This window comes from Staurois parvus, unplaced genomic scaffold, assembly GCF_062004578.1.
Source record: "Staurois parvus isolate SC_StPar_1 unplaced genomic scaffold, SC_StPar_1.0 ptg001692l, whole genome shotgun sequence".
Taxonomy (NCBI): domain Eukaryota; kingdom Metazoa; phylum Chordata; class Amphibia; order Anura; family Ranidae; genus Staurois; species Staurois parvus.
Window position 1 is genome coordinate 157,222 of NW_028319488.1, and position 26,545 is coordinate 183,766.

The following is a 26,545-nucleotide window of genomic DNA, read 5'->3' on the forward strand; positions in this document are numbered from 1 at the left end:
AGATTTATTCTCTTTTTTTTATTCAGCCCACAGGCTGCATACAAAAATAAAAAAAAGAACGTAGCATATATAACCAACAAGGATCAGCGACGTCACTGGACTTTGAATGGCTATACCAGGATGATGCCTACAGCTGCAGGCATCATCCTGGTGTTGTTTTTTTCAGCGAGCGATCGGCTTTCATGTAAAAGCAATCCTTTTGGCTAATTAGCTGCAGAATTTCTTTTACAAGCAGCAGGATATGATGCCCCCCTCCCCCGCTGCCTTCCACAGCCTTCTCGGGCAGTCCTGTTCCATCGGGGGAACCTGAAAATCCAGCAGGTGTTTCTGCCAGCTGACCATAGAGCTGATTGGAGACCAGAATGGTGCCAATCTCTATAGTCTGAGAAATTGGAAGCTACAAGCATTTCATCACTGCAGTTTTGCAGGATATAAACAGCGCTATTTGTAAATTGGGAAAGCGTCTGATCACACTGATTTTGGTTTGATTAGATAATGTAAGGGCAGAGGAGATATCTAGAGTCTGATAGACCCCAGATTTCTCAAAAAAGAATATATGACATTGCCCATTGAATTTATAGGGGATATTTGCATTCCTGGTGATACCTTTAAAAGTGATAAAAAAAATAAAATGGAAAGGACAGTGTAAAATTAATTTAAGATAATCCAAATAACTAAAAAAAAAAATTACCCTCCCCCCACCCGCACACCTCTGTGCGCGAGTGTTGACCCTGTACCGGTATGTGACCAGCGGTTGCACCGTGCCTGTGAGGTATCACCGCGAATGTCAGATCAAGGGCAGTAATTCTAACACTAAACTTCCTCTGTAAATCTAAAATGGTAGCTTTTAAAGGCATTTAAACGTTGCCTATGGATATTAAAAACATATGCAGTTTTTCGCCATTGCACGGGGCATGCACAGTTTTACAGCATGTCATGTTTGGTATCTATTTACTCGGCATACCATCATCTTTTATATTTTACCAAGTAATTGGCCAATATGTGCATTAAAAGTAAAAAAATGTATTTAAAAAAATGCATTTGCCAAATCGCTGCGCGAGTACTGTGTAACATAAAAACATTGCAGCACCCACCATTATATTCACTAGGGTGTTTGCTTTAAAAATTTATAAATAGTGTTTGGGGGTGTAAATTAATTTCCTAGCAAAAAATACTGATTTTTTTTATGTTAGCAAAAAGTGTCAGAAAAGGCTTGATCTTTTTTTACAAAGAATTTTATTATAGAATAGGAAACAGCAGAGAATCATTCAAAAATAGATGCAATGAACAGCAGGAATATAACATACAAAGGATTTGATGAGTAATACAGAATATGTACTTATGAAAATAAACTGTGTACACAAGTGCTGTGTGTGTGTGTGTGTGTGTGTGTGTGTGTGTGTGTGTGTGTGTGTGTGTGTGTGTATATATATATATATATATATATATATATATATATATATATATAAACAAAAAAGGAGAAAACACAATAAATTGCAGAAATGATAGACATTTAGAGACCAATAACGTAATAAACTCTAAGGAAAAATTGTTACTGTATCAGCATACAGAATGCGAGAAAGATAGGAGATGGCGCCTCTCTGAATACAGATAGGTACTTAACACGCAGGGCTCTCAAAGGAGTCCAGCATATGGATGTAATGTTGCTGGTACTCAAAGCAGAAATCACAATCAGCATAAATAGCATAAAAAACAGACTAGACAAAAGGAAAGAGAGGAGCGAAGAGAAAGAAGACAGACAAACAACAAAAAAAAAACAAAGAAAAGGGCTCCAGGGGGACCTCAGCAGAGAAGAAAAAATAAACTGATATGTAAATTTTATATTGACAAAAGGGACTGGTCGAATCTCGACGATTGAGCTATATCAAGCCAAGGACGCCATGTCTGTAAAAATTTTGTGTGGATGTCTAACAGTATAGCTGTCAGCTTTTCGTTGACCATTATAAAGTTCATCCAGTTTTTGACAGCCTCGAAGCTGAGGAGGGGAGTCTTCCAAGCCCTTGCGATCGTCAGGTTGGTGGCCATGATTAGGTGCGATGCCAGCTGCCGTTCGGGATGAAGTAGGCCCACTAATGGTTTAAATAAAAGCGCTTCGTACGGGTTGCGCTTAATGTCTGTGTGAAACATAATGCGGAGAAGGGCGTAAACTCTGATCCACAATCTGCACACTTTGGGGCAAGTCCACCAAATATGGACCATAGTACCCATTTGTTGACAACCCCGAAAGCAAGTCGGGGAATATGTGGGGATAAAATGAGCCAGATGCGCAGGCGTGTAATACCATCTATAAAGAACCTTATATGCATTTTCTAGAATGATAACATTCCTAGAACAAATAGATAATGCTTGGGTCATGGACCGCCAATCCTGCTGATCTAGAGTACCCCCGAGTTCCGACTGCCAACGCTATTGATAAGAATGGACTGGAGGAATTCTATGAGAAAGAATGGACTGGAGGAATTCTATGAGAAATAATAGAGTAGACCAGGGAGATTAAGCCTGGAGCATGGAGTCTATGTCTACATTGACTTTCAAAGGGGGTCAACCTGTAGGGTCCCGAATGTGTCTGTATTAATGTATTGATAAAGTGGAGGAGTTGAAGGTATCCAAAATGTTCCCACAATGGGATATTGTAAGAAGAGCGCAGAGTTTCAAAGGTGAGTATCTGAGTAGGAGAGAGCATGGAATGTATATCATGGAAGCCATTTGCTTGCCACCAAGCAAACTGTCCAGGATTGTCACGACCTGGGGGGAATAATGGGTTGTGTAGCAACCGTAGTAACAGTAAATGGGCAGAAATGAGGTCAGCTGAATATTTAATAGAATCCCAAAGATGAAGCGTTAGCATCAGCATCGGACTAAGGGATGAGGGTCGATGAGTAGAAAGAAGCCATGGCAAAGAAAAGAGTGGAATCGGGTGGGAGTCCATCAAGTCTACAGTAGCCCACAAGGGAAAATGATGAGATGCATGGAGATGGGCTAAAGGGGCAATATTGGCCACCAGATAGTAAGACCGAACATAGATAACTTGTGTTGGGAACCAGCTACATCTATTCCCTTAATATCAGGATGCATATGAATGGCTTCTGCCAAAGGTTCCAAAGCCAAGATAAATAGTATGGGAGAAAGTGGGCAACCTTGTCTAGTTCCCCTGCCAATCGGAAACGTTGAGGACTCAAAACCATAATATTTGAGCTTTGCTTGAGGAAATCCAAACGCAAGAACGAGGCACCAAAGCCAAAATGATGAAGGATCGACATGAGATAAGACCAGGACAAGGTGTCAAAGGCCTTGATATCTAGAGATAGGAGCATCATAACAATTTTGCGAGTATGGGCCAAATGTTGTAACTGTATAATGTGTCTGTGGGGGACGAAACCCACCTGGTCCTTCTTAATCAGGTGAGACAGAAAAGAATTCAAACAAGTGGCTAAGATCTTAGTGAGGATTTTCATGTCAATGTTAATAATAGAAATTGGTCTGTAATTTGCCCAAGAGGAATGGTCTCGATCCGGTTTGGGAATCATAACCACATTAGCAGTCAAAGAGTCAGGGGAAAAGTTCGAACCTCCCTTGACCACATTGAACATAGCGGCAAGGTGAGGGGCAAGCACATCAGCCAATTTTTTGTAACATAAAGCAGTGTATCCATCTGGACCTGGGCTTTTGCCCGTCTTCAGATCTGCGAAAAGGCTTGATCTTCAGGTGGTTAGAAGAGTGAGTGATGTGTGGCATAAACCTCTAATGCTGGCTATAAAATTCCCCCACCCCCCAAAACTACCCCTTTTTGGAAAGTAGACACCCCAAACTATTTGCTGAGAGGCATGTTGAATCAATAGATGAATTTCTTTTTTTACCACAAGTTTTTGGAAAATGACAATTTTTTTTTTTTTACACAAAATTGTCACTTAAATGATTTATTGCTCACACATGCCATGGGTATATGTGGAATTACTCCCCAAAATACATTCTGCTACTTTTCCCGAGTATGGGGGTACCACATGTGAGAGACGTTTTGGCAGTTTAGCCAAGTACAGGACCCCAAAATCCAATAAGAACCTTCAGGCTTTTAAAGGGATTTATTTCCTCATTACACTTCCTGACTATCTATCACAGGTTTCCTGGGACAGCTGATAGCCTCCCATGGCTTTCAATACCATTTCTACGCTGCTGAAACCCAAATCTATCCCTCTACCCCTCAGCTCACAACATCAGTCTCCTCACACATCACTAAATTACTGACCAATATATCAGACTGGATGTCACACCACTTCCTAAAACTCAATCTATGCAAAACCAAGCTCATAATATTTCCTCCCCTGTGTGCCTCTTCCCCTGACTTTTTTTGTCAAGATCAATGACCCAGCTATTACCTGTCGCTGCAAGCCAGGGGACAAGGTGTAATCCTGGACTCTGAATTCTCCTTTTAAGCCCCACATCCAATCACTTTCCAAAGCTTATTGTCTCAACTAGAGATGAGCGAATTATTCAAAAATTCGATTCGGCTGATTCGCCGAATTTCAGGAAGAAATTTGATTTGATGCAAATTTATTCGCTACGAAGTTAACTTATAAAAAGGGTTTCTAGGCTTCAGAGAGCCTTTAAATTAGTGCAGAACACTGTACCTTTAATTTAAATGCCCTTGGAGATGAGGAAGGAGAAGGAGAAGGATGAGAAGAAGGAGAAGGATGAGAAGAGGGAGAAGGATGAGAAGAAGGAGAAGGATGAGAAGAAGGAGAAGGATGAGAAGAAGGAGAAGGATGAGAAGAAGGAGAAGGATGAGAAGAAGGAGAAGGATGAGAAGATGGAGAAGGAGAAGGATGAGAAGATGGAGAAGGAGAAGGATGAGAAGATGGAGAAGGAGAAGGATGAGAAGAAGGAGAAGGAGAAGGATGAGAAGAAGGAGAAGGAGAAGGATGAGAAGGAGAAGGATGAGAAGAAGGAGAAGAAGGATGAGAAGAAGGAGAAGGAGAAGAAGGATGAGAAGAAGGAGAAGGATGAGAAGATGGAGAAGGATGAGAAGAAGGAGAAGGAGAAGGATGAGAAGAAGGAGAAGGATGAGAAGAAGAAGGATGAGAAGAAGGAGAAGGAGAAGGATGAGAGGAAGGAGAAGGATGAGAAGAAGGAGAAGGAGAAGGATGAGAAGAAGGAGAAGGATGAGAAGATGGAGAAGGAGAAGGATGAGAAGAAGGAGAAGGAGAAGGATGAGAAGAAGGAGAAGGATGAGAAGAAGGAGAAGGAGAAGGATGAGAAGAAGGAGAAGGATGAGAAGAATGAGAAGATGGAGAAGGAGAAGGATGAGAAGAAGGAGAAGGAGAAGGATGAGAAGAAGAAGGATGAGAAGGAGAAGGAGAAGGATGAGAAGAAGGAGAAGGAGAAGGATGAGAAGAAGGAGAAGGAGAAGGATGAGAAGAAGGAGAAGGATGAGAAGAAGGAGAAGGAGAAGGATGAGAAGAAGGAGAAGGAGAAGGATGAGAAGAAGGAGAAGGAGAAGGATGAGAAGAAGGAGAAGGAGAAGGATGAGAAGAAGGAGAAGGATGAGAAGAAGGAGAAGGATGAGAAGATGGAGAAGGATGAGAAGAAGGAGAAGGATGAGAAGAAGGAGAAGGATGAGAAGAAGGAGAAGGATGAGAAGAAGGAGAAGGATGAGAAGAAGGAGAAGAAGGATGAGAAGAAGGAGAAGAAGGATGAGAAGGAGAAGGATGAGAAGAAGGAGAAGGATGAGAAGAAGGAGAAGGATGAGAAGAAGGAGAAGGATGAGAAGAAGGAGAAGGAGAAGGATGAGAAGAAGGAGAAGGAGAAGGATGAGAAGATGGAGAAGGAGAAGGATGAGAAGAAGGAGAAGGATGAGAAGAAGGAGAAGGAGAAGGATGAGAAGAAGGAGAAGGATGAGAAGATGGAGAAGGAGAAGGATGAGAAGATGGAGAAGGAGAAGGATGAGAAGAAGGAGAAGGAGAAGGATGAGAAGAAGGAGGAGAAGGATGAGAAGAAGGAGGAGAAGGATGAGAAGAAGGAGGAGAAGGATGAGAAGAAGGAGAAGAAGGATGAGAAGAAGGAGAAGGAGAAGGATGAGAAGAAGGAGAAGGAGAAGGATGAGAAGAAGGAGAAGGATGAGAAGATGGAGAAGGAGAAGGATGAGAAGTGGAATAAATAAATGGAAACAAATAGATACAATGTTTCAACCGCTGTATGGAGGGAATGTCAGAGAAGTGTCAGAAATAGCGGAGCTCTGCAGATACACTTATTGCCGGCTTGGAATTCTTCTTATTTTCATCCTACTTCTTCTTCTTCATCCTCATCCTCTTCTTCTTCTTCTGAGGATGAGGATGATGAAGAAGAAGAAGAAGAAGTAGGATGAAAATAAGAAGAATTCCAAGCCGGCAAAAAGTGTATCTGCAGAGCTCCTCTAAGTGTATCTGCAGAATAGAGGAGCTCTGCAGATACACTTTTTGCCGGCTTGGAATTCTTCTTATTTTCATCCTACTTCTTATTCTTCTTCTTCATCCTCATCCTCTTCTTCTTCTTCTGAGGATGAGGATGAAGAAGAAGAAGAAGAAGAAGTAGGATGAAAATAAGAAGAATTCCAAACCGGCAAAAAGTGTATCTGCAGAGCTCCGCTAAGTGTATCTGCAGAGCTCCTCTATTTCTGACAGTTCTCTGACTTTCACATTTACAGCGGTTGAAACATTGTATCTGTTTCCGAATAAAAACATCTGTATCCTAAATGGAAACAAATAGATACAATGTTTCAACCGCTGTACATGTGAAGGAACTGTCAGAGAACTGTCAGAAATAGCGGAGCTCTCTGCAGGGACACTTTTGCCGGCTGATCGGGAAAAATCCGATTCGCGCACCCGAAGTAGGCTAATATTCGGATTCGACGCGAATCGAATTTTTCCTGAAATTCGTATCGAATTCCACTTCGCCTGGTTCGATTCGCTCATCTCTAGTCTCAACCTCCGAAACATTTCAGAAATATACCCCTTCCTAACCAATGACATCACAAAGCTCCTAAACCACTCCCTGGACATCTCGACTACTGCAACTTCTTTCTCATTGGATTACCTTTACATAAGCTAGCCCCCCTTCAGTCTATCATGAATGCTGCTGCCAGACTCATCCACCTTACCCAACCCTTCAGTGTCTGCCATCCCTCTCTGCCAATCCCTCCACTGGCTTCCACTCACCCCAAAAAATAAATTCAAAATACTAACAACAGCTTACAAAGCCAACCACAACTCGGCCCCCAGCTTCATCACCAACCTAATCTCAGAATACCAACCAAATCGCACTCTTCGTTCCTCCCAACGCCTCATGCTCTCAACTCCCTTTTTGCCTCCTCCAATGCTTGTCTGCAGGACTTCTCCTGAGCCTCTCCCATCCTATGGAATTCCCTATCCCAATCTGTCCAACTCTCTTGCTGTGACCACGTTTAGATGATCCCTGAAAACATTTCTCTTCAGAGCCTATCCTGCCTCCACCTAACAACTGTACTTTTATTTTCTCCATCAGCTCATCCCCCACAGTTATTACCTTTTGTATCACTTGACCCCCCTTTTAGATTGTGAGCTCTAACTAGCAGGGCCCTCTGATTCCTACTGCATGAAATTGTATTGTCACTGTCAACACTGACACCTCCAGCACTAAATGTATGGGGGGGGGGTCTATTGCTGCTGGCTTTGGGGGAACTATTGTATTGCTTTTCTTGATATCATTAATAAATTCCATACAAATTACTTAGCACCACAAAATGATACTTGGCTCTGTATTCTCTAAAAGGAGCGGTACTGGGAGGTTAGTAGGGGGTGGAACCAAGGGACGGTGCTCAGAGGTGGGGGAGGGCGGAGACAAGAAGTGACTCAGAAGGGGGGCATTTCTGCACCTATTTCATGAGAAAAAAAGCTCCGGTAACTGTACTGTCTGCCCTCATGTTGTAAAGTGCTGCACAGACTGTTGGCGCAATATAAATCCTGTATAATAATAATTCACTAAGAATTAAGCACTTCATGCATTTTTGCCTTAGAATAACTCATGGGCTATTTATCTCACAAGCAGTCAATTCACTAAAACATGATATACTGTATACTGGTAATGCTTAACATAAGGTTATATATTAAAAACATTCTTCTCTTTTTACAGATAAATTGAAGATTTTCCAGGAACTTCTTGCCAGATTAAATATGAAGCATTTAAATGATTCCAAACTGACATTGAAACACATCCTAGAAATCGGAGCAGAGACTCTGAGTGACGTCCATCCCCAGACCATTCAAGATGTTCCGTGGCATTTTTTGAGAAAGCTGATGGCCTTGAACAGAACTGCATTTAATACTCAGTATGGAAAAGATACACAAATAATCAATTCAATTGAAAACATGTTTGAGTCAATGTCTGAAGGGGAAAGTAGTTCAATGGAATCCATTCACCCCCTGGATGTCCTCTGTGCTCTCCTCCATTGTTCAGACAGTTTTCTACAACAAGAGATTGTTTCTAAATTGTCCATGTGTCAGTTTGCTGTCCCACTCCTTCTCCCTGCTGCTGATGGGTCACACTGCACCCTCATGCTTTGGGCAATGAGGGACATTGTGAAGAAGTGGAGACCTCAGTCACTAGCTGACAGTAAAGGGTTCAATGAGGAAAATGTGGTGAATATTTCCATGCCTATTTTCTCCTTCATCAGACTGGGTAACAACAAACTATCCAAATCTAAAATCCTGAATCAAGTTCTTAATCCAGCCCAACAACACCAACACTTCTTCATACATGATGACATGGAGGGAGGAAATATTGAGAGGAAAATATCTGATGGCCTTGTGGAAATGTCCTGGTATTTTCCCTGTGGGAAGTCTGATGTTTTCCCAGAACCCATCGCAGTGACCAACCTACGAGGGGACCTGGAGACCAACATGAATCAATTCACATTTCTGACTCGAGTCTCATCAGCTGTATTTATATTCATTGAAAGTATTTCTGAAATACAATTCAGATTGTTATCATCCTTCAGTGACACTGACTCCCAGTTTTATTTTATTGTTACTCCAGAAAAGGGGAAAAAATTAAGAAAGGAGACCTCAAAGCACATAACAAATCTAACGACAATTTTAAAGATGAGTGCAACAAATATTATTCTGAAAACCAGCACAGACAATGATGCAGCACTGGTGAAAAAAATTCAGAATGGAATTGAGAGTGTTTTTAAAAATAGTCAGAAAAAAAGACAAAACCTGTGTAGTGCTACAAATATAACTGTAGGACTTCATATCGTTGTTGATGAGAATTCCGCTGAATGTCAGAAAGCAAAAGTAAATGCAAATAAAATTACTTCAGAAATAAAAGATGTGGAAGGGTATAAAAAGGAAACATTGAAATTACAGGGAGATCTGTGGAAGGAATTGTCTAAAGTAGAAAAAGAAATTTGCAGAATGGCGAAACAAGGGGAAAAAGATGCACAAAAATATCAATCTGAGCTCAAACAACAGATCAGATCACTCCATGAAAAACAATACAAACATGACATTCCTGTAGGCATAGTGTATTTTACTGCAGCAATTACTGACCTCTCCAAGTCTGAAAAACATTTTTTCTTGAAATGGATGAAATTTGCACTGGACTCAGTTGCAAGAAATAACACTTCAAAGTTGCAGGCTAAATACAAGGCAAAATGTAACAGTAAATCAGATACTTCAGAACTTAAGCAGCTGGATAAAAAGATTTCAGACAGTTCTTTAGGAATAGAACATTTCCTACGTGAACTGGGACAGTTTTATGAGGCTGAGTATTCCACAGTTGTTAACAAACAGAATAATGAAGCCACAAGACAATTCACCAAACTCCCAGGAATTGCTGCTGATCTCCTACTAGATGGGTTCCCGTTAGAGTTGATTGATGGTGACGCCTCTAATATTCCTTTACAGTGGATAACTGATGTTCTGACTGAGTTAGACAATAAGACAGGAGGACAATGCAAAATGAGAGTAATCACAGTGCTGGGAGTGCAGAGTACAGGGAAGTCCACCCTTCTGAACACCATGTTTGGTCTGCAGTTCCCGGTGGCCAGTGGACGATGCACACGAGGAGCCTTCATGACTCTTCTGAAAGTAAAAGAGAACTTTCAAGAGGAGCTGGACTGTCACTTCATCTTGGTGATTGACACTGAGGGGCTGAAAGCTCCAGAGTTGGCCTCTTTGGAGGATAGCCATGAACATGACAATGAACTGGCCACACTGGTGGTGGGGCTGAGTGATATCACCATCATCAACATGGCCATGGAGAACACATCAGAAATGAAGGATATTTTACAGATTGTGGTCCATGCTTTTCTTCGGATGAAAGAAATTGGGAAGAAGCCCAGCTGTCAGTTTGTACATCAGAATGTGAGTGATGTATCTGCTCATGAAAAGAACATGAGAGACAGGAAGAAATTTCTAGAACAACTAGATGAAATGACAAAAGTAGCTGCAAATATGGAGAAGAAACATGGAATTACCTGTTTCAGTGATGTGATGGATTATGATCCTGAGAAACACAACTGGTACATTCCTGGACTGTGGCAAGGGGACCCACCAATGGCTCCGGTAAACTTTGGCTACAGTGAAAATGTTTATGAGTTAAAGAAATATTTGCTGGGATTTTTAAAATCTCAAAACTCTAACAAAATTCAATGCAAAATCCCCAAATTCGGCGCATGGATAAAAAGTTTGTGGAGCTCAGTGAAACATGAGAAATTCATCTTCAGTTTCAGAAACAGTCTGGTGGCAGAAGCTTATACCAAGCTGTCTATGCAATACTCTCTGTGGGATTGGAAATTCACCAAAACGATCCATAGCTGGATGATCACCAAAGAAACTTACATCAGAAATCAATCTGCAGCCAGTCTCACTGCTGAGATGTACTTGCAGTTTAAAGATGATCTTCAGAGATTACTGTCAGAAGAGGAAGATGCAATGCTGAAGCTGCTGAAAAAATATTTTGACAGCAAATGTGAGAATGTTCATCTCATTGAACGATACAAAGAGCATTTCTTCTTAAGTGTGAGATTCCTGAAGAAAGAACTGGAAAGGAATGCGATTAATAAACTCAATGAGGCCATTTCAATCCAGAAAGGCAAATTCAAGATTCTGGATATTCAGAAGACATCTCAGGAAGTGATAGAGAAAGAAATAACAAATCTCCTAAAAAACTGCAGAGAAAGAAATTGTGAACTTGGTGACATGGAGGCAAAGCAAGAATTTGAAGAGATGTGGAAGAAAACCCTCTCTGATTTACAAATAGAGGAACTGACAAGACGTAACATTGGACAAATGATTCTTCAGCAGCTTAAGAATGAAATGGGTGTAAAGGGAGGCGGTATTAATGAAAACCTAACCAGTGTGATGAGCTTTGATGACTATGGGATCAATCCATTTGTTCCTGACAAAAGCCACGTTGAAAGGGTAATTTTTTCCTCACATCGCAATGTATTCTATATGAGTCAGGCACACCTGGACAAGATAGAAGGTCTTGTAATGACTTTGCTAGATATGTGTAACTTGTACATCAAAGAGAAGGCAGGCACCACAGGGGATTATGATGATACTTACTTTCAGGAGTTGCTACACTTTATCAATGATAAACTCCAAGACAAAACTACTCAAAAATATCACCTTTCTCCTAAGTTTGAGCTAGATGTAAAACTTTTTATCTTTGGAATAGCATCTAGAGCATTTCAGGGCATACATGACAGGTTCATTCAAGAAAATGACCCCAAAATTTGCCTTGAAAAATTAAAACCTCGATATTTGGCCACATTTGAGAGTATATTCCATGAGAAAGATGAGTGTCAGATTCGGGCAAAAAAATTCTGTGAGCTCTGCCTGAAGCCGGCGCTAACTGATTATATTCTGCGACATCTCGGCAAGGAAATCATTGACATCATTCTATATAGTTCTGATGGCCATATATTTAGTAGCAGAAGTGATTTTCAGTTAACTGTGCTGGAGGACTTACTGAAGAAAAAAGACTTTAAACAATATAATTCCTACATTAATGATTATAAGACCTTTTTGAAAGACTGGATCTCTCAGTACATTACTGAGAAATACCGGAATCCAGCAACGCTAAAACCCTTAGAAGAAAAAATGTTATCTCCAATTACTGAAAAAATTGAAGAAGTCCTGAAGAGCGAGGAATGTGTGAAAACAGAAACCATTGTAACATTTCTGGAAAGTTTCTGCAAGTCACTAGACAAAGAAATAGTGATCTCACAGAATGAAATGACAGTGATTACTTTCCACAATACAGCAAATGTCAGCCAGTTCTCTGAGGCCATTCTTTACTATCTTCCCAGCATAATGGAGCCCATTTTATCAGATACAGAATTGTTGGACATTGAACACCTTCTCTCCACAGTCACACTGAAGCCTCAGGAGGAATTGATGCATAAAGTGATTGGTTGCGGTAAGCAGTGTCCATTCTGTAAAGTCCCCTGTGAGAATGCTGGAGGTGATCACCAGGAGCACGCTGCATCCCTCCATAGACCCCAGGGACTGGGAAGATACAGATGGGTCAAAGATGAGACTTTAGTCACTGACATCTGTTCCACTTCTGTGGTATCTAACACTAGATTTAGAAATTCTGACACAGAAGGAAAATATCACCCATACAAAGACTATCGTACATACTATCCAGATTGGCTAATTCAGCCTGACGCCAGCTTCAAATCCTCAGATTACTGGAAATACATTTTTGTTTATTTTAACAAGGACTTTGCAGATGAATATTCTGCAAAACCAGCTGAACTTCCAAAAGACTGGATGGAAATCACAGAAGAACAGGCTCTTGCAAGTTTACAGGAATCTTTTACAATCAAATGAAAATGACATGACTGTATTTGTGCCATCACTCACATATACAATATATATGTTGGTTTTGAACATTACTGATTTATTTTTCTGAATATAGTTTTAGTATGGTGACTCTCATTAGCCTGAGGCTGCATTCACATTTGAGCGATTTGTAGCTTTGGAGCTCCAAGCTCCAAAAACACTCAAATAAAAAATCAATTGTTCTCTATGGTGCCTGTTCACTCCTGATTGCATGGACAGGCACCATAGGGAACAATTGATTTTTAAGTTTGAGCATTTTTGGAGCTTCACGTTTCAGGCTTTAAATCACCCAATTGTGAATGCAGCTTAAGATCTTCATTTTTATACTTTGACATTTGCACCAAAAAAAGTCTCCTGCAATTAGAAAGGGCGATGCTATTGAACAAAAAATAAAAAATCTGGTATGGGAATATCATTATTATTATAGAGGATTTATATGCCAACAGTTTGCTCAGTGCTTTACAACATGAGGGCAGGCAGTACAGTTACAATACAATTTAATACAGTAGGAATCAGAGAGCCCTGCTCCTTAGAGCTGACAATCTAAAACAATATGGCTGGATTGTGTGCATTGAGGCTGCATTCAGGTCATTGTGATGCATTAATGCGTGTGTGTTGATGCACTTTATGCCACGTGTTAATGTGCATTGTATTAAGGCAGCACTTTCATTTGAATGAGCTCCCTAGTGAACCAGAATGCACCAAACATGGATATGATCTTTTTTGTAATGCAGGACACCACAACACATGGTAGTACATTACTGTGTATTGCAGTGCAGTACAATGTAAGTCCATCAGCAAGTTGGGCTAGGAAGACATTCCAAATGATTAGCACTGCATGGCACCAACATGGACCCCACCACTGCCACTCTCCATCTGCCTAAGCAATGCCAGACCCTGCCATTAGTTCTCTCACTGGTTCTGTAAGTGTCCTCCTCCTTCCGGCAATCTTGGTCTCTGCCAGTCTCTCTCTCTCCTCTCAGGACTGGACCTGCTCACTCCATCCTGCCTTGTCCTCCCAGGAGCCTCTGATGGGTCAGTCCATTCTTGCTCACCAGGTCCCATCTTCTGGTAAATGCCTTGTTTGCCTGGCGCCATATACGCCACTGATTACCACAACGCCACAGCGTGGATGAACCCCAAGTTCCAAGAGCCTTGTGAATACTGCATTGCATTGTGGAGGAGAGCATTAAGATCTAAGGAGTCATTCTAATTGTTCTACCAGTTGTAACAACCACCCCAAATGTTTGCACATTTTAATAGCTACCGTACAAAAATGAGAAAGAAAAATGACCAGGAAAGCAATGACCAAGGAAAACATTCTATGCAAAAGGATCTTACATACACCCTTACAACATACAATCTTCCATCACCCAACACCACCTATCTGATAACCATAGTGCCATGTCAGTGTGGAGTTCTTTTCTCACTTCAAAAAACACAAAATGATCCATGTGATCTGCTGAAGAGTCTCTTTTTTTGTACAAGCAGGTGATTTTAGTATGAAATATTTTATGGCTTTTGCTTACTTAAAAGCTTCATAATTAAACTGAAAAAAAAAAAACATCTATCAGGTTTAACCTCCGACTAAAAACCAAGCACCTTACATCTTCACAAAGATTACTTGATGTAGACAATGGAAAAAATCATCACATGCAAAGAACAGATCCCTTCCAAATCCCTAGTTTTGAGTTGTCAATGGAACAGGAATAGAAAGGAGTCATTCAAGGTGACACTTTTTTCAGGAACAGCCATCTCATTTTGCAGAGTTTCTTCATTTCCTGTTGTGTCCATGAGGAAGGATGTGAAAGTGGACCTCCATAATGCGGAAGGAATGGCCAAAAAAAACCTTACATGGATTTGAACGCTATAGTAATACTGTTTTCCACTTGATTATATGGAACATTTTCATGTTTACACAAGGTGTTCATACGCTTTTAGCCCATTAAAATCAACATTAGTCTTTCATAAATCCATACTATCATTAATGTTACTCATTTCTAGCTAGCTTCCATTTATGAAATTATTTTATACCACATCTTATAAATGTCTCTTATCAATGCTGCAGATATCGTTCCAACACGGGAAGCAAATATTACAGCTCTATGCTTACAGCGCCTTTTAAAAAATGATACAATGATGGCTTTACATCAGTCTATTGATGCTGTATCATTCATTTATAAGTGTGTAAATGGCTACGAAGACTTAGAAATGATCAAGCTTAGCAATTCTAGGACTCATGAATGCAAACATTCTGGTCTAGGTACATCAATCACAATTATTTTGTGTAGTTGTTTCTGCACTATATGACTGTTAAGCCACAGCGGAGCATTTGTCTTTGTGCCAGAGACGTCATCATACTTTATATCAGTACCACCATTTTCCTTTTGATCACTGAGACCTTCAATGAAATTGATCTCCTTTGTCTGTAATGAAAAGTCCAGCATTGTAATTTTTCAAATATTTGTATTTTGTTATATTTTTTGTAATGGTATTGGCTAACGATCATTAGCAATGTGCCTTCCATGTTACGCTTTTTCCAGCCTGATTTCCCTATGCTATTTTTTCTAATCTGTGTATCTGTGGAACTTGTGGAATAATAAAAGTTTTTAGAAAGTGTTCACAATAAATGGATTTGGAACCTTCTAATTGATGTCGGGTCATTTGTTTGCAATTTTAACTCCTTATCTATGTGCTGAAGTGCGCTTCTGAAAACGGGTAATTACGGAACGCTATTCATTTATAATGCAGTTATGTAGTCAATAAAAGAAAGCATTTAATTAAGTTTAATTCACAAAGCTGACTGTTGGATTTTAGATACATATAATACTTCTTTTAGTGTCTTGAGGCGATTATGAATGAAAGAGCCATTGAAATAAAAAATGAAGTGTGATTTTATTCTATCACACAATGGTGTAAAATAACAATGTAAAGCGTATTATGAACAGTTCCATGTAGATAAAACTACTGTAGAAATATCAAGCAAGAGTTTAAAGAAAATGTCACCATTTATGTCATAAATGTCCGGCCATGTGCTGTTCTGTCCTTCAGGCTCTCCTTGTCTCGAGACTTTGTGAAGAAACTGGAAATAGACGGAAGCGACGATCTTGTGGTCAGAATACACCTGTTGGATCTTCTCAGAAAGTCCTAGACGTGTGTGTGTGTGTGTCAGAGTGTCAGTGTTAGCGTGTGAGTGTGTATGAAAGAGTGTCCTTGTGTCCGAAGTCTCATGGTCTTTTATGAAGCAAATTTACGTCATAGCTTGAGATCTGTAGACCTTTTATGGAAATCAATACTGCTAACAAAGCAATATCATAGAAGACAGGGGACGCTATATATATATATATATATGATGTTTGATGGACAGGTACAGATGCTGATATACATTATACTGTAAGCCGATGATGTAACCTCAGCTATTCATATGACAATATAACTTAAGAATGTATCTTTACAACATATCAATGTATAATCACTAATTTATATATGTATCAATGTTAGAAACATATACTAAAAACACACAGCTACTATTAAAATACATAATGTAATAGTAAGTCTATAATGAGTACTCCTAATACCCTTGACATATTACTACCAGAGACTTTTAACCAGCTATGCCTAAATATAGTCTTCAGCTGGTTTAGCTGGTCTCAGCTAACTTACCCATATCTTTTCAGTCTCAGCTATATCTGAAGAATTGTAATACTATCATTTGTCAAAAGGCCATTCACACATATTAATATTAATTATGATTAATCATAAAAACCAAATATTTTGCAAGCTTGCCATCAATATAAGTGCCGAATCATAAATTTGATTTCTTACACTGACGCAACAGGATAAAGATACTTATTTTCAAATAAATGACAGTTATTTTTATTTGAGTCTAATAATATTTGAAAACAAGACATGCTGCTAAAATAATTATTCTTATCCTTATGTTAAAACATAATAAATTGAGTTTCATGTATTTTACACGCAACTAGTTTCATTAATATTATTATCATCACTTTTGTTTAGTTGTTTTATTGCGGGGGTTTCCTAGGTGCTGACTATATGTTATATTGTTAGTGTTCTTTTCTTCAGGGGAATAAGTAAATATTCTAGCTGCCAGGATAGTTAATTTTGTGGATTATTTAAAGTGTTTTACATATTTTTTCTTGTTTTTTTTTTGCAGTGAGGATTAACATGACGGAGGTTTTTGATTTTGTCAGAAATAGAGAAGTCAATTTGAGTGATGTGTTTAATGTTGAAGTGAGGGAAACTCACAATAATTTAAAGGGTGCTTTTAGGAATGTAGGACATGCTATGGAGAATCAAGTCTCTGTGAAGCAGCACAGTGGCTAAATGGTTAGCACTTCCGCCTGGCAGTACTCAGGTTGTTGGTGAGAATCCCAGCCATGGCATCTCCTGCCTGGACTTTTCATGTTCTCACTGTGCTTGTGTAGGTTTCCTTCGGGTACTCCAGTTTCCTCCCACACTCCAAAGACATGCTGGTAGGTGAATTGGCTCCTGTCTAAATTGTCCCTAGTATGTGTATGTATGAATGTGAGTTAGGGACCTAAGATTGTACGCCCCTTGAGGGTTAGGGACTGATGTGAATCTACAATATACAGTATATGTAAAGCGCTGTGTAAATTGACAGCGCTATATAAGTACCTGGAAAAAAAAATAAGTCCATTTATGGTGGGGCAGAGTCACATTGGAAAGATATTTTGCAAAAAGTATCACACCTACACTCCCTTGTGGAATGGAAAGAATTTTTTAGTACCTGTTAGAAGGAGAAGTTATTACAACTACTTATCCAGAAGAAAAATAGAAAATTGAATAAAGTGGAAAGTAATATCAAAGAATTCAAAGAAAAAATTAAAACTGTTTAAGGATTTGCAATAGTATTTGGAATCCGAACAGTTGCAGGAACATCCTACTAAAAGGACCTAGAAGTTAAGAAAAATAAGAAACTGAAAGGACTGGTCTTGGGGAGGATTGGCAGGTCAGGTGAGTATTTCTTCGTTGTCCTCTCCCCTAGAACAGAAAAGCATTTAACTAATGCAGTGTGGACACAGCCCCACTGCATGGGCAATAAAATATTTTTCCCAGATTTCTGCTAATGACTATAAAACAAGGACGGTATACAGGTGACAAGCAAATAAGGTGGAAATTTGTAATTCAGAAGTCTTCCCCCAAGGGGAATATTTCATTGGGGAATAGTTCTGTAAAAATAGGTTCCAGAGAGCTTCAGCCCATTTATGAGAACATTGAAACAATTAACATTAATCAACAGAGTAATTTGAGAGATAGTCCCATTACTAACAGAAATAGAATTGGGTCTTCTGGATACAATGTTCTAATCTACAACAGGAACATAAATAAGAGAGAAGAGGGCATCACCATCTAAGTGTAGATGATTATCTATCATGATTATCGTTACAACCATCATCATCATCATCTGAGGTGTCAGTGTGGAATAAATTGTGGTGACTAAAGCCCAATAGCAGAGATCGCCAAGGGAAGCTTCTGGAAATGCCTAAAAGCAGAGATCGCCAAGGGAAGCTCCTGGGGATATGCAGAGTTGCACCAGTAAGCGGCTGTGGGATGGGTGGCAGCAGACATATGAATAAATAATGGATTGGTGCCGCGTTACTCAGTGCATAAATGAATAATAAATGGACATATAAATTAAAATATAAATTAATATAAATAATAATAAATGGACATATAAATAAATAACATAATAAATAAATAATAATAAATAATAATAAATGGACATATAAATTAAAAAATAAATTAATATAAATAATAATAATAAATATAAATTAATCTACCCCGCACCCAAATGTGGAGATAAAGAACTGCTGAAAACAACAGGTGCAAAATCGTGACCAGAACAATTAGACAAACAATATATTAATATAGAGCATCTACATAACACAAAGTGTAATCAAATGACCAGTGATAAGCAGGTGGATATGTGATCAAAAAATATATATATATACTAATGTAATGAACTTAATAGTAGCACAATGTGACGCAATATATGCGTCCCAAAACTGAATATGGTGTAAAAGTCCCAAAATGAAGAGCACAGTGAATCTTCAGCACAAGCTGTGAACCATCCAGTGATCACTGCAAACAATCAATCCTCCACCAGCTAGCGTGCACACTCACCTTCAGACTGCGACCAGCACGGGGTCATAGGGCATACATTTCAGTCAAACAATGATCTCAATGTGTATTGCCCTCTATAGTAATCAAAGGACTCCTCTCAGGTGAAAATGGCGAGCACTCGCAGGCATAACTCAGATGTCCTTACAAGGATATGGCCATAGAACTCTCTCATCTCCAGTATCCTCACATGGAATATTTAAACAAAAAAGACATCCCATAGTGTAGTAAGTCAAAACGTTTATTGTAAAAAGCACACAAAATGACTACTCACATTTTAAAAACGGGGCCCGCAGACCCATACAGGCAAAGAAAACTGCAACAAACTGCAGAAAAGGTGTATGTTCTTGGGAGTACCAAGATGGCGGCTGCCATCCGTACCAGAAATGACGTCACCACGCTTCTGTCCTGCGCATTGCGTCACGAATCACGTGACTTCCTCAGGGCTCGGAAGGTGGTGATAGAAGGCTCCATAAATAAAGAGCCCACAGCTGAAACTTAGGCGGCCATTTTCTTGGAGTCCAAGAAGGAAGACTTCAGACTAAAAAAAACATCGCTACCCAGAGAGAAAAAAAATGAGCATGGAGAGCAAATGTAAATTCTATGATAGATCTGACTGCCGTGGTGCATATATCCCACAAAGGGGGACATGGTCAGACCCAAGTAAAATCTAGACATAATAAAATAATACAATAATACCACAATAAATGTACATGAAACCCCCAGATGGACAAGGAAGGAGGGTGAAAAATATGAGCCAGTTTCCTTAAAAAATAAAATTATAAATAAAATTATGAATCCACATAAACTACATGAAAACATATATTGATCAATATATAAAGTGCATGATGATGGAATGATTATAGATAAAAGCTGCAGGGGGTACCTACATAGATGAGAGTGAATATGAGAGTGAATATGGCCATAAAGACAGAAACCCCCTAAAAGACAGACACCATGAAGGAGAAAGTAATAATAAACTGCGGAGAAAAAAATATAAAAATAAAAATACCAAAGGAAATAAAAATAAAATAAAAATAAAGGGGAAAGTAGCAAGCTAATGGATCACTGATGAAACAATTAATGTCAAACTCAATATTAAGTCCTAAGGGGGCCAAGGTTTCCATAGTATAAATTCACCATGATTCAGCCTAACTCAGAACCCGAATCTTATTGTTACCACTTCAATCCCCCAAAAAGACAAAGAAGGGGGATCCTTATGATGAGTGGCAAAATGTTTTGAAAGACTATGTTTGGGATAACCTTTTTTTAATGTTTTGAACATGTTCCCTCAGTCTTTTCCATAGTGGTCTTTTAGTTCTCCCAATATATTGTAAGCTACAGGAGCATTGGAGAGCATAAACTACTCCCACTGATCTACACGTGATAAAGTTCATGATTTTGAATTCTGACCCATTAGTATGTGACATAAAAGTATTCCTTTGGACATTCCGGCCTTTGGTCGCTACACAGGCATAACACCGTTTACATGGAAAAAAAATTCCTATTTAAAAAAGTGACCTGTTTATTTTTCTTTGGGGGGTCCACCACATTTTTTACCAATTTGACCCTTAAGTTAGGGGCCTGCCTATAGACAAACTTGGGTTGGGCTGGTAGAACCTCTTTCAGTTGTCTATCTGCCCTAAGTAATGGCCAATATCTTTTAAAGATTTTATCATCTTATGATGTGCATTATAATCCACAATGATAGGCATTTGGTCCCAAAGTCCATCCTCCTTCTTCCTATCTTCGATTAAACTTTTCCGGTCAAGTTTCATTACCTCTTGTATTACTTTCTCAATAGAACTAAGTTGATAACCTTTCTTAACGAAGCATCCTCCTATTAATTTGGCTTGATTTTGGAAATCATCTTCATAGAACGCAGTTTCGTCGTAACCAAAAAAAAGGTCTTTTCGGAATATTCAGTAACCATGGTAGGTGATGGCAACTGTCAAAATGTAACAATTTCTGTTTTTTTTGGTTAGACCGCCATTTCTCAATAGGATCTCAAGGTCGAGAAAATTGATCTTCATCTCATCAACAACCCAGGAAAAATGAATGTTCTTAATATTTGTATTGAGGCAATTCAAAAATTCCTCCAGTTCGGCTTTTTCTCCTTCCCAGACTATGATCACGTCATCAATGTAACATTTAAAAAGCTTTAATTCATTTGGAGGGTTATTATAAATAGTTTCCTGTTCCCAAAGGGACATAAAAAGATTAGCCAGACTGGGAGCAAAATGTGTTCCCATGGCAATTCCCTTAATGTGTCGATAATAGTCTTGATTATGCCAAAAATAGTTGTGTTTCAGTCAATATTCCAGACATTCCAGCAAATTTTTTCTTTGGGTCCATTGTAAATTTCCCAACTCTCTCATGGCCCAACTTGCAGCCTCAATGGCATCCTGATGCTCAATAATGGTGTATAGTAAGGCCACATCGGCAGTAACTATAAAAATCGATTGGGGGCCTTGTGACGATCGCGGCGTCAGACCCCAGCCCTCCTCACCAAGCTCGTGACCGAAGGACTAGCCAATCTAAAACCGAGATGTCACGTGCGTAACAATGCCACGCCCAGCTGCACCCTGCACAAAGATTTTCCAGCTCACTGGACTACAATCGATGTACCGGCAGCCTGAGAGCGATTGTTACTGGGTCAGGTTAATTATGCAATTAACCCCTCACACTGCCACCACCTCCTTTTTATACAGAGAAAGAGGAAGCTCGGCAATATCAGCAATAACACTATGAAGGTTGAAATAATCGTCTGTATACCACTGTCACCGCAGGCAGGTTATACAGAGGGTTAAACACACACAGTAGCGCTCTTCAGGAGCAGGAATTCGTAATTTGCATTAAAGAGCTTTAGAAACAGTTCAACACTTTCAGAAAGTAAGATTTATTACTAAAAGGTCAAAAGGGTGCAATAAAAATATTTACAGAAAAAGATGTAGCCAATATATATATATATATATATATAAATATACAGAGAACAATAGCACAGCAAAGAGATAACAGAAAGGAATTTAGAGGGTTAAAGTACTTGCCAGTTAGCCTTGGTTTATGCAGCTTCAAGTTTCATAAGCCAAAAGGATTTTTCTTGTCTCCCACTGTCAGTTTCTATGTTAAAATAGGAGACTCTTCCACTCCCCTTAACTCAGCTTAGCTTTTCTAGTATCTCCACCGGGTGCCTCCCTGGAGCAGTAAAGCAATTGTCTCCTTTTGGGGAGGGAGGTGTAGGTGGAGCCCTAAGTTATGACTGGAAACTCTCATAGCTGCTATTATGATTCATAACTTATTCTCGGGGCATTTGGCAGCCTGGGCACTAGTATATTAACACTCAGCAGCATCTGCGGAATGGTTAGAGATGAAACATGTCATATACACTTGAATGGTTCAGGAGATATACTTTCCTGCCCTCCTATATATGCCAGCTAGGGGGTGTAAAATATCAGGAAACTTGGATCAAAGTGCCCAATCTGAATATATGCCTGGTTTTTATAAAGTCTCTCATATTCCAAGATATGAAATCATAGGGGAAAATGGATGTTGAATGTGGTGTCTAGTTTATTACTTCTCTGGAATGTCTTTGAACTCCTGTGAAGGACTTGGTTTACGCTTATCCCAGATTGCACAGCTACTAGACAGCTAGGCCCCAGCTCCGTTGGGGGTTCTATAGCTCTGGAGCTCTCCTGCTGTGCTTTGGCTGCCTGTGACCTCTGTCATCACCCAGACCACTTGTCACTCCACAGCGAGGGAGGGGGGTGATTGGAGGAGGCAGCCTGCTTTGGGAGTGAGAAATTGTACAACATGGAAAATTCTTAACAAAATGGAGGTCCGCATCCATCTCTGTGGGCACGATTGCTACAGGCCTAACTGCAGGTCGTCAAGTAGTTGTATGAGACGTTTGGTATCTCTAAAATAGGATCTAGTCGTCTGTACCAAAGGCTGTAAGAAATAGTCAATATATTGGCCTAACCTCGCTGCTACCCACTGAAACCCATTAACAATGGGCCAACATGGTGGTTTAAGACTATCTTTGTGTATCTTAGGTAGCATGTAAATAACCGCAACAAGTGTCTAGGACCAGATACCTAGATTCCTTATCATTAAGGACCTTCTTTTTCCACTCCTATTTTTATTGGGTGATACAACCCCTTCTTATATTTAGTGATAGGATTAGTCAATCTTTCATAAGTATTCGTATCCAGCAATTGATCTTGTAGTTCCTTCAGATAATATTCCTTAGATAGAATCACAATCCTCCCACCTTTGTCAGCTGGCCGAATTACAATATCCTTTCTTTTCTCCAGTCTCTTCATACCAATCTCCATCCCCTTATTCTGTGTAATCTGAGCAGACTCAGATCCTGAGTAACCATCCTCCTGAAAACTTCTACATAGCCGTTATCACTAATCTGAGGATTAAACAAGGATTTTTTCCAAAAACTAGTGTGTTATATTCCTATGGGAGATGTACTCGATCTAACAGCTCTCCCTTCAGGCTGATTCGAAGTGTATTTCTTAATATTCAATTTCCTAACATATTTCTGTAGGTCCACATATACATCAAATTTATTAGCAGGCTTCTTGGGGGCACATTTTAAACCTTTGTCGAACACCTTCAACTCTTCTTTGGTCAAGGATACCCCACTTAGGTTGAAGACCCTTTCACCAATCACTCTCTTTCTCTTGTTTCTTCCTCCCGCCTCTGCACCCCTGCTCTGTTTGGACTTCTTTTTCTCCATCCTTCTCTCTCCAGGGTTCTCTCCTGTTTCCCTCTGTCTAAAAAACCCCTCTGGTAGTGATCATATGGGGCTCCATAGTCTTCTCTCAACTGTTCATAGCTATTGTAAGTCGGCACAGGACTCCTCCATCCAAAACTCACTTATCCATGTCTTTATAGACCTTGCTTTGTGCACTGGTGCACAGTCATGTTGGAACAGGAAGGGACCATCCCCAAATTGTTCCCAAAAAGCTGGGAGCTTGAAATTGTCCAAAATATCACCTTAAGAGTTCCCTTCACTGAACTAAGGAGTCAAGTCCAACCCCTAAAAAACATCCCCACACCATAACCCCCCTCCACCAAACTTTACACTTGGCACAATGCAGTCAGCCAAGTACCGTTCTCCTGGCCACCGCCAAACCCAGACACGTCCATCGGTTTGCCAGACAGAGAAGCGTGAATGGTCACTTCAGAGAATATGTCTCCACTGCTCTAGAGTCCAGTGGCGGCGTGCTTTACACCACGGCATCCGACGCTTTGCATTGCACTTGGTGATGTAAGGCTTGGATGCAGCTGCTCGGCCATGGAAACCCATTCCATGAAGCTCTCTACGCACTGTTGTTGTGCTAATTTGAAGGCCACACCAAGTTTGGAGGTCTTTAGCTATTGACTCTGCAGACAGTTGGCAATAGGGGACCATGGGACCTCTGTGTCCTCACCCACACTCAAACCACACCCAAAAAAGCCTATGAAAAGGTACCAGGGGCATCTCATGGGGCCCCCTACTGACCCCGGGCCCTTGGGCAGTGCCTGAGTTCCCAAATGGTCAGTCCGCCCCTGTGCCCGTTCTATCTACCCGATCTATTATGGACAAAAATTCCCCCTCACTCGTTGTTGACCCATAATTCATTTGTTGCCCACTCATTGATGCTTTGTCCCTTTATAAACTTAAATAAAATCTTGTCTCCTCTGTCTCACCGGGTTCATCATTTTTTGGAGACCCAAATTTTGTCACGGCATTTTCATCTCCACAGGCATTCCGCTGGTGATATGATCGATCCTTTTTCAGATTATCTGATTTTCAAAGAGGAGGGTCTCATATCGCTTTTGAGACATTATGTACACTTTTCGATATCCCACTCCTCGAATACTATCATTATCAGCAAATAAGACTTTTTTTTATTCACATTTTGGCTTGATACCTTTGTCACCGATTCCATTTTTTTAATGTATTAGCTGTGACCCTAGAGGTAGGGGTCTTATTTCAGATTTGTATCTATCTTTCCTTCACCCACCTTGTATAGACAGAAATGGGAGGCTGATAGAAGTGTCACCGTAACTGAAGAGGACTGGGATTCCATGGTGGATAACATAAGTAAGAGCTCTAGATCTCTTTCTGTCCGTGAGACAGCCCTTAGAGCAGGCATGTCCAAAGTCCGGCCCGCGGGCCATTTACGGCCCGGGGGTTGGTTTAATACGGCCCTCCAACAGCCCTCCCTGCTCTGTGTAATGTGGCCCTCCCACGGCCCTCCCTTCTATGGCAGACAGTCTTCTGCTTGAGAGCAGAGGGCAGTGCGCATGCCTGACTGCGGCGCGTTCTCCCTGGTCTGTGTAAATGCGGCTGTCGCACGGCCCTCCCTTCTGTGGCAGACAGTCTTCTGCTTGAGAGCAGTGCGCATGCGTGACTGCGCCGCGCTGGGAGCGACAGAGGGCGGTGACGTCAGGGCCGGGCTTCCAGCGTGAAGTGTGTTTCTCTTCCCCTCCCGGCTGCCGAGCAGAGACTTCAGCTCCAGCTGCCTTTTTCACCCTTCACATTAGTGCAGGTAAGTTTTTTTTAAATTTATTTTCAATACATTGTGAAAACTCAGCTGTCAGTTGATCTTAATGTTATGAAATGAAAAGTATGTCGTTTGCAATTAACTTGGCATAAAATAATTTATTTGCATTTAATTGTAATGGTTCAAAGAATGTTCGGAAAAATGTTCGGCCCTCCACCATGTTCACTTCATCCAATCTGGCCCTCTTTGAAAAAAGTTTGGACACCCCTGCCTTAGAGTATTAACCCGTTGGTATTATACCCCCTCTAGACTGCATGTCATGTTTCCAGGAATGTCCCACCTTTTGCTTCCAGGGTTGTGGCCTTGCTGGTACCCTTGTGCATATATTTTGGGCCTGTCCAAGCCTTTAATGGGTATGGCACAAAGTCTCTGAAGTGGCCTCTGCTGTGGCAGACGCCCTGGTGCATCTGTCTATGCAGTGTTGCCTACTGGGAGCCATGTCTCAGGATTACAGACTGAAGCTATGAGGCTAATCTACATTGGAAATCACCTTCATTGGAAATCACCCACGGTACCATTGGCCTCAGTTCTACGAAGAATGAATGCGATGATACTCAAGGAACAAATTCATTATATGTTACTGGATAGGATGCATGTATTTGACAGAAAATAAGATGTTTGGAAAACTCAGACATTTACTATCTGACCAATGAATACTCATGGTTTAATTGATAGTGTCTCTCTGTTGGAACCCTCATTGGTCTGCCTACCTTCCTACCTACCTTGTTCATGTACTTAATTTTTATGTCTTACATGATTGTACCTTACTGGAATGAATATTACAGACGTGCCTGTTTCTGTTGTACATTCTATGTGATATGGGGTAGCTCGGGAATGATCGCCAGCCAGTTTGATAAAAGCAAAACAGTTCATTTATTTGGTTCATGAAAAAACAAAAAACAGCTTACTTCAACAAAAGTCCATAAACAGTCC

At 40.3% G+C, this 26,545-nt stretch overlaps 1 protein-coding gene across 2 annotated transcripts in view; it reads left to right on the forward strand.

Moving 5' to 3' along the window:
- LOC149434728 (interferon-induced very large GTPase 1-like) overlaps positions 1-15,533 on the forward strand; it is an 83,149-nt gene extending 67,616 nt beyond the window's left edge. For both annotated transcript variants that reach the window (XM_089663463.1, XM_089663464.1), the window contains exon 4: positions 8,161-15,533. In XM_089663463.1, the coding sequence (XP_089519589.1) occupies positions 8,161-12,872 (4,712 nt within the window). In that variant the 3' untranslated portion in view covers positions 12,873-15,533. The remainder of the gene's footprint in view (positions 1-8,160) is intronic.
- Positions 15,534-26,545: the final 11,012 nt, after the last annotated feature.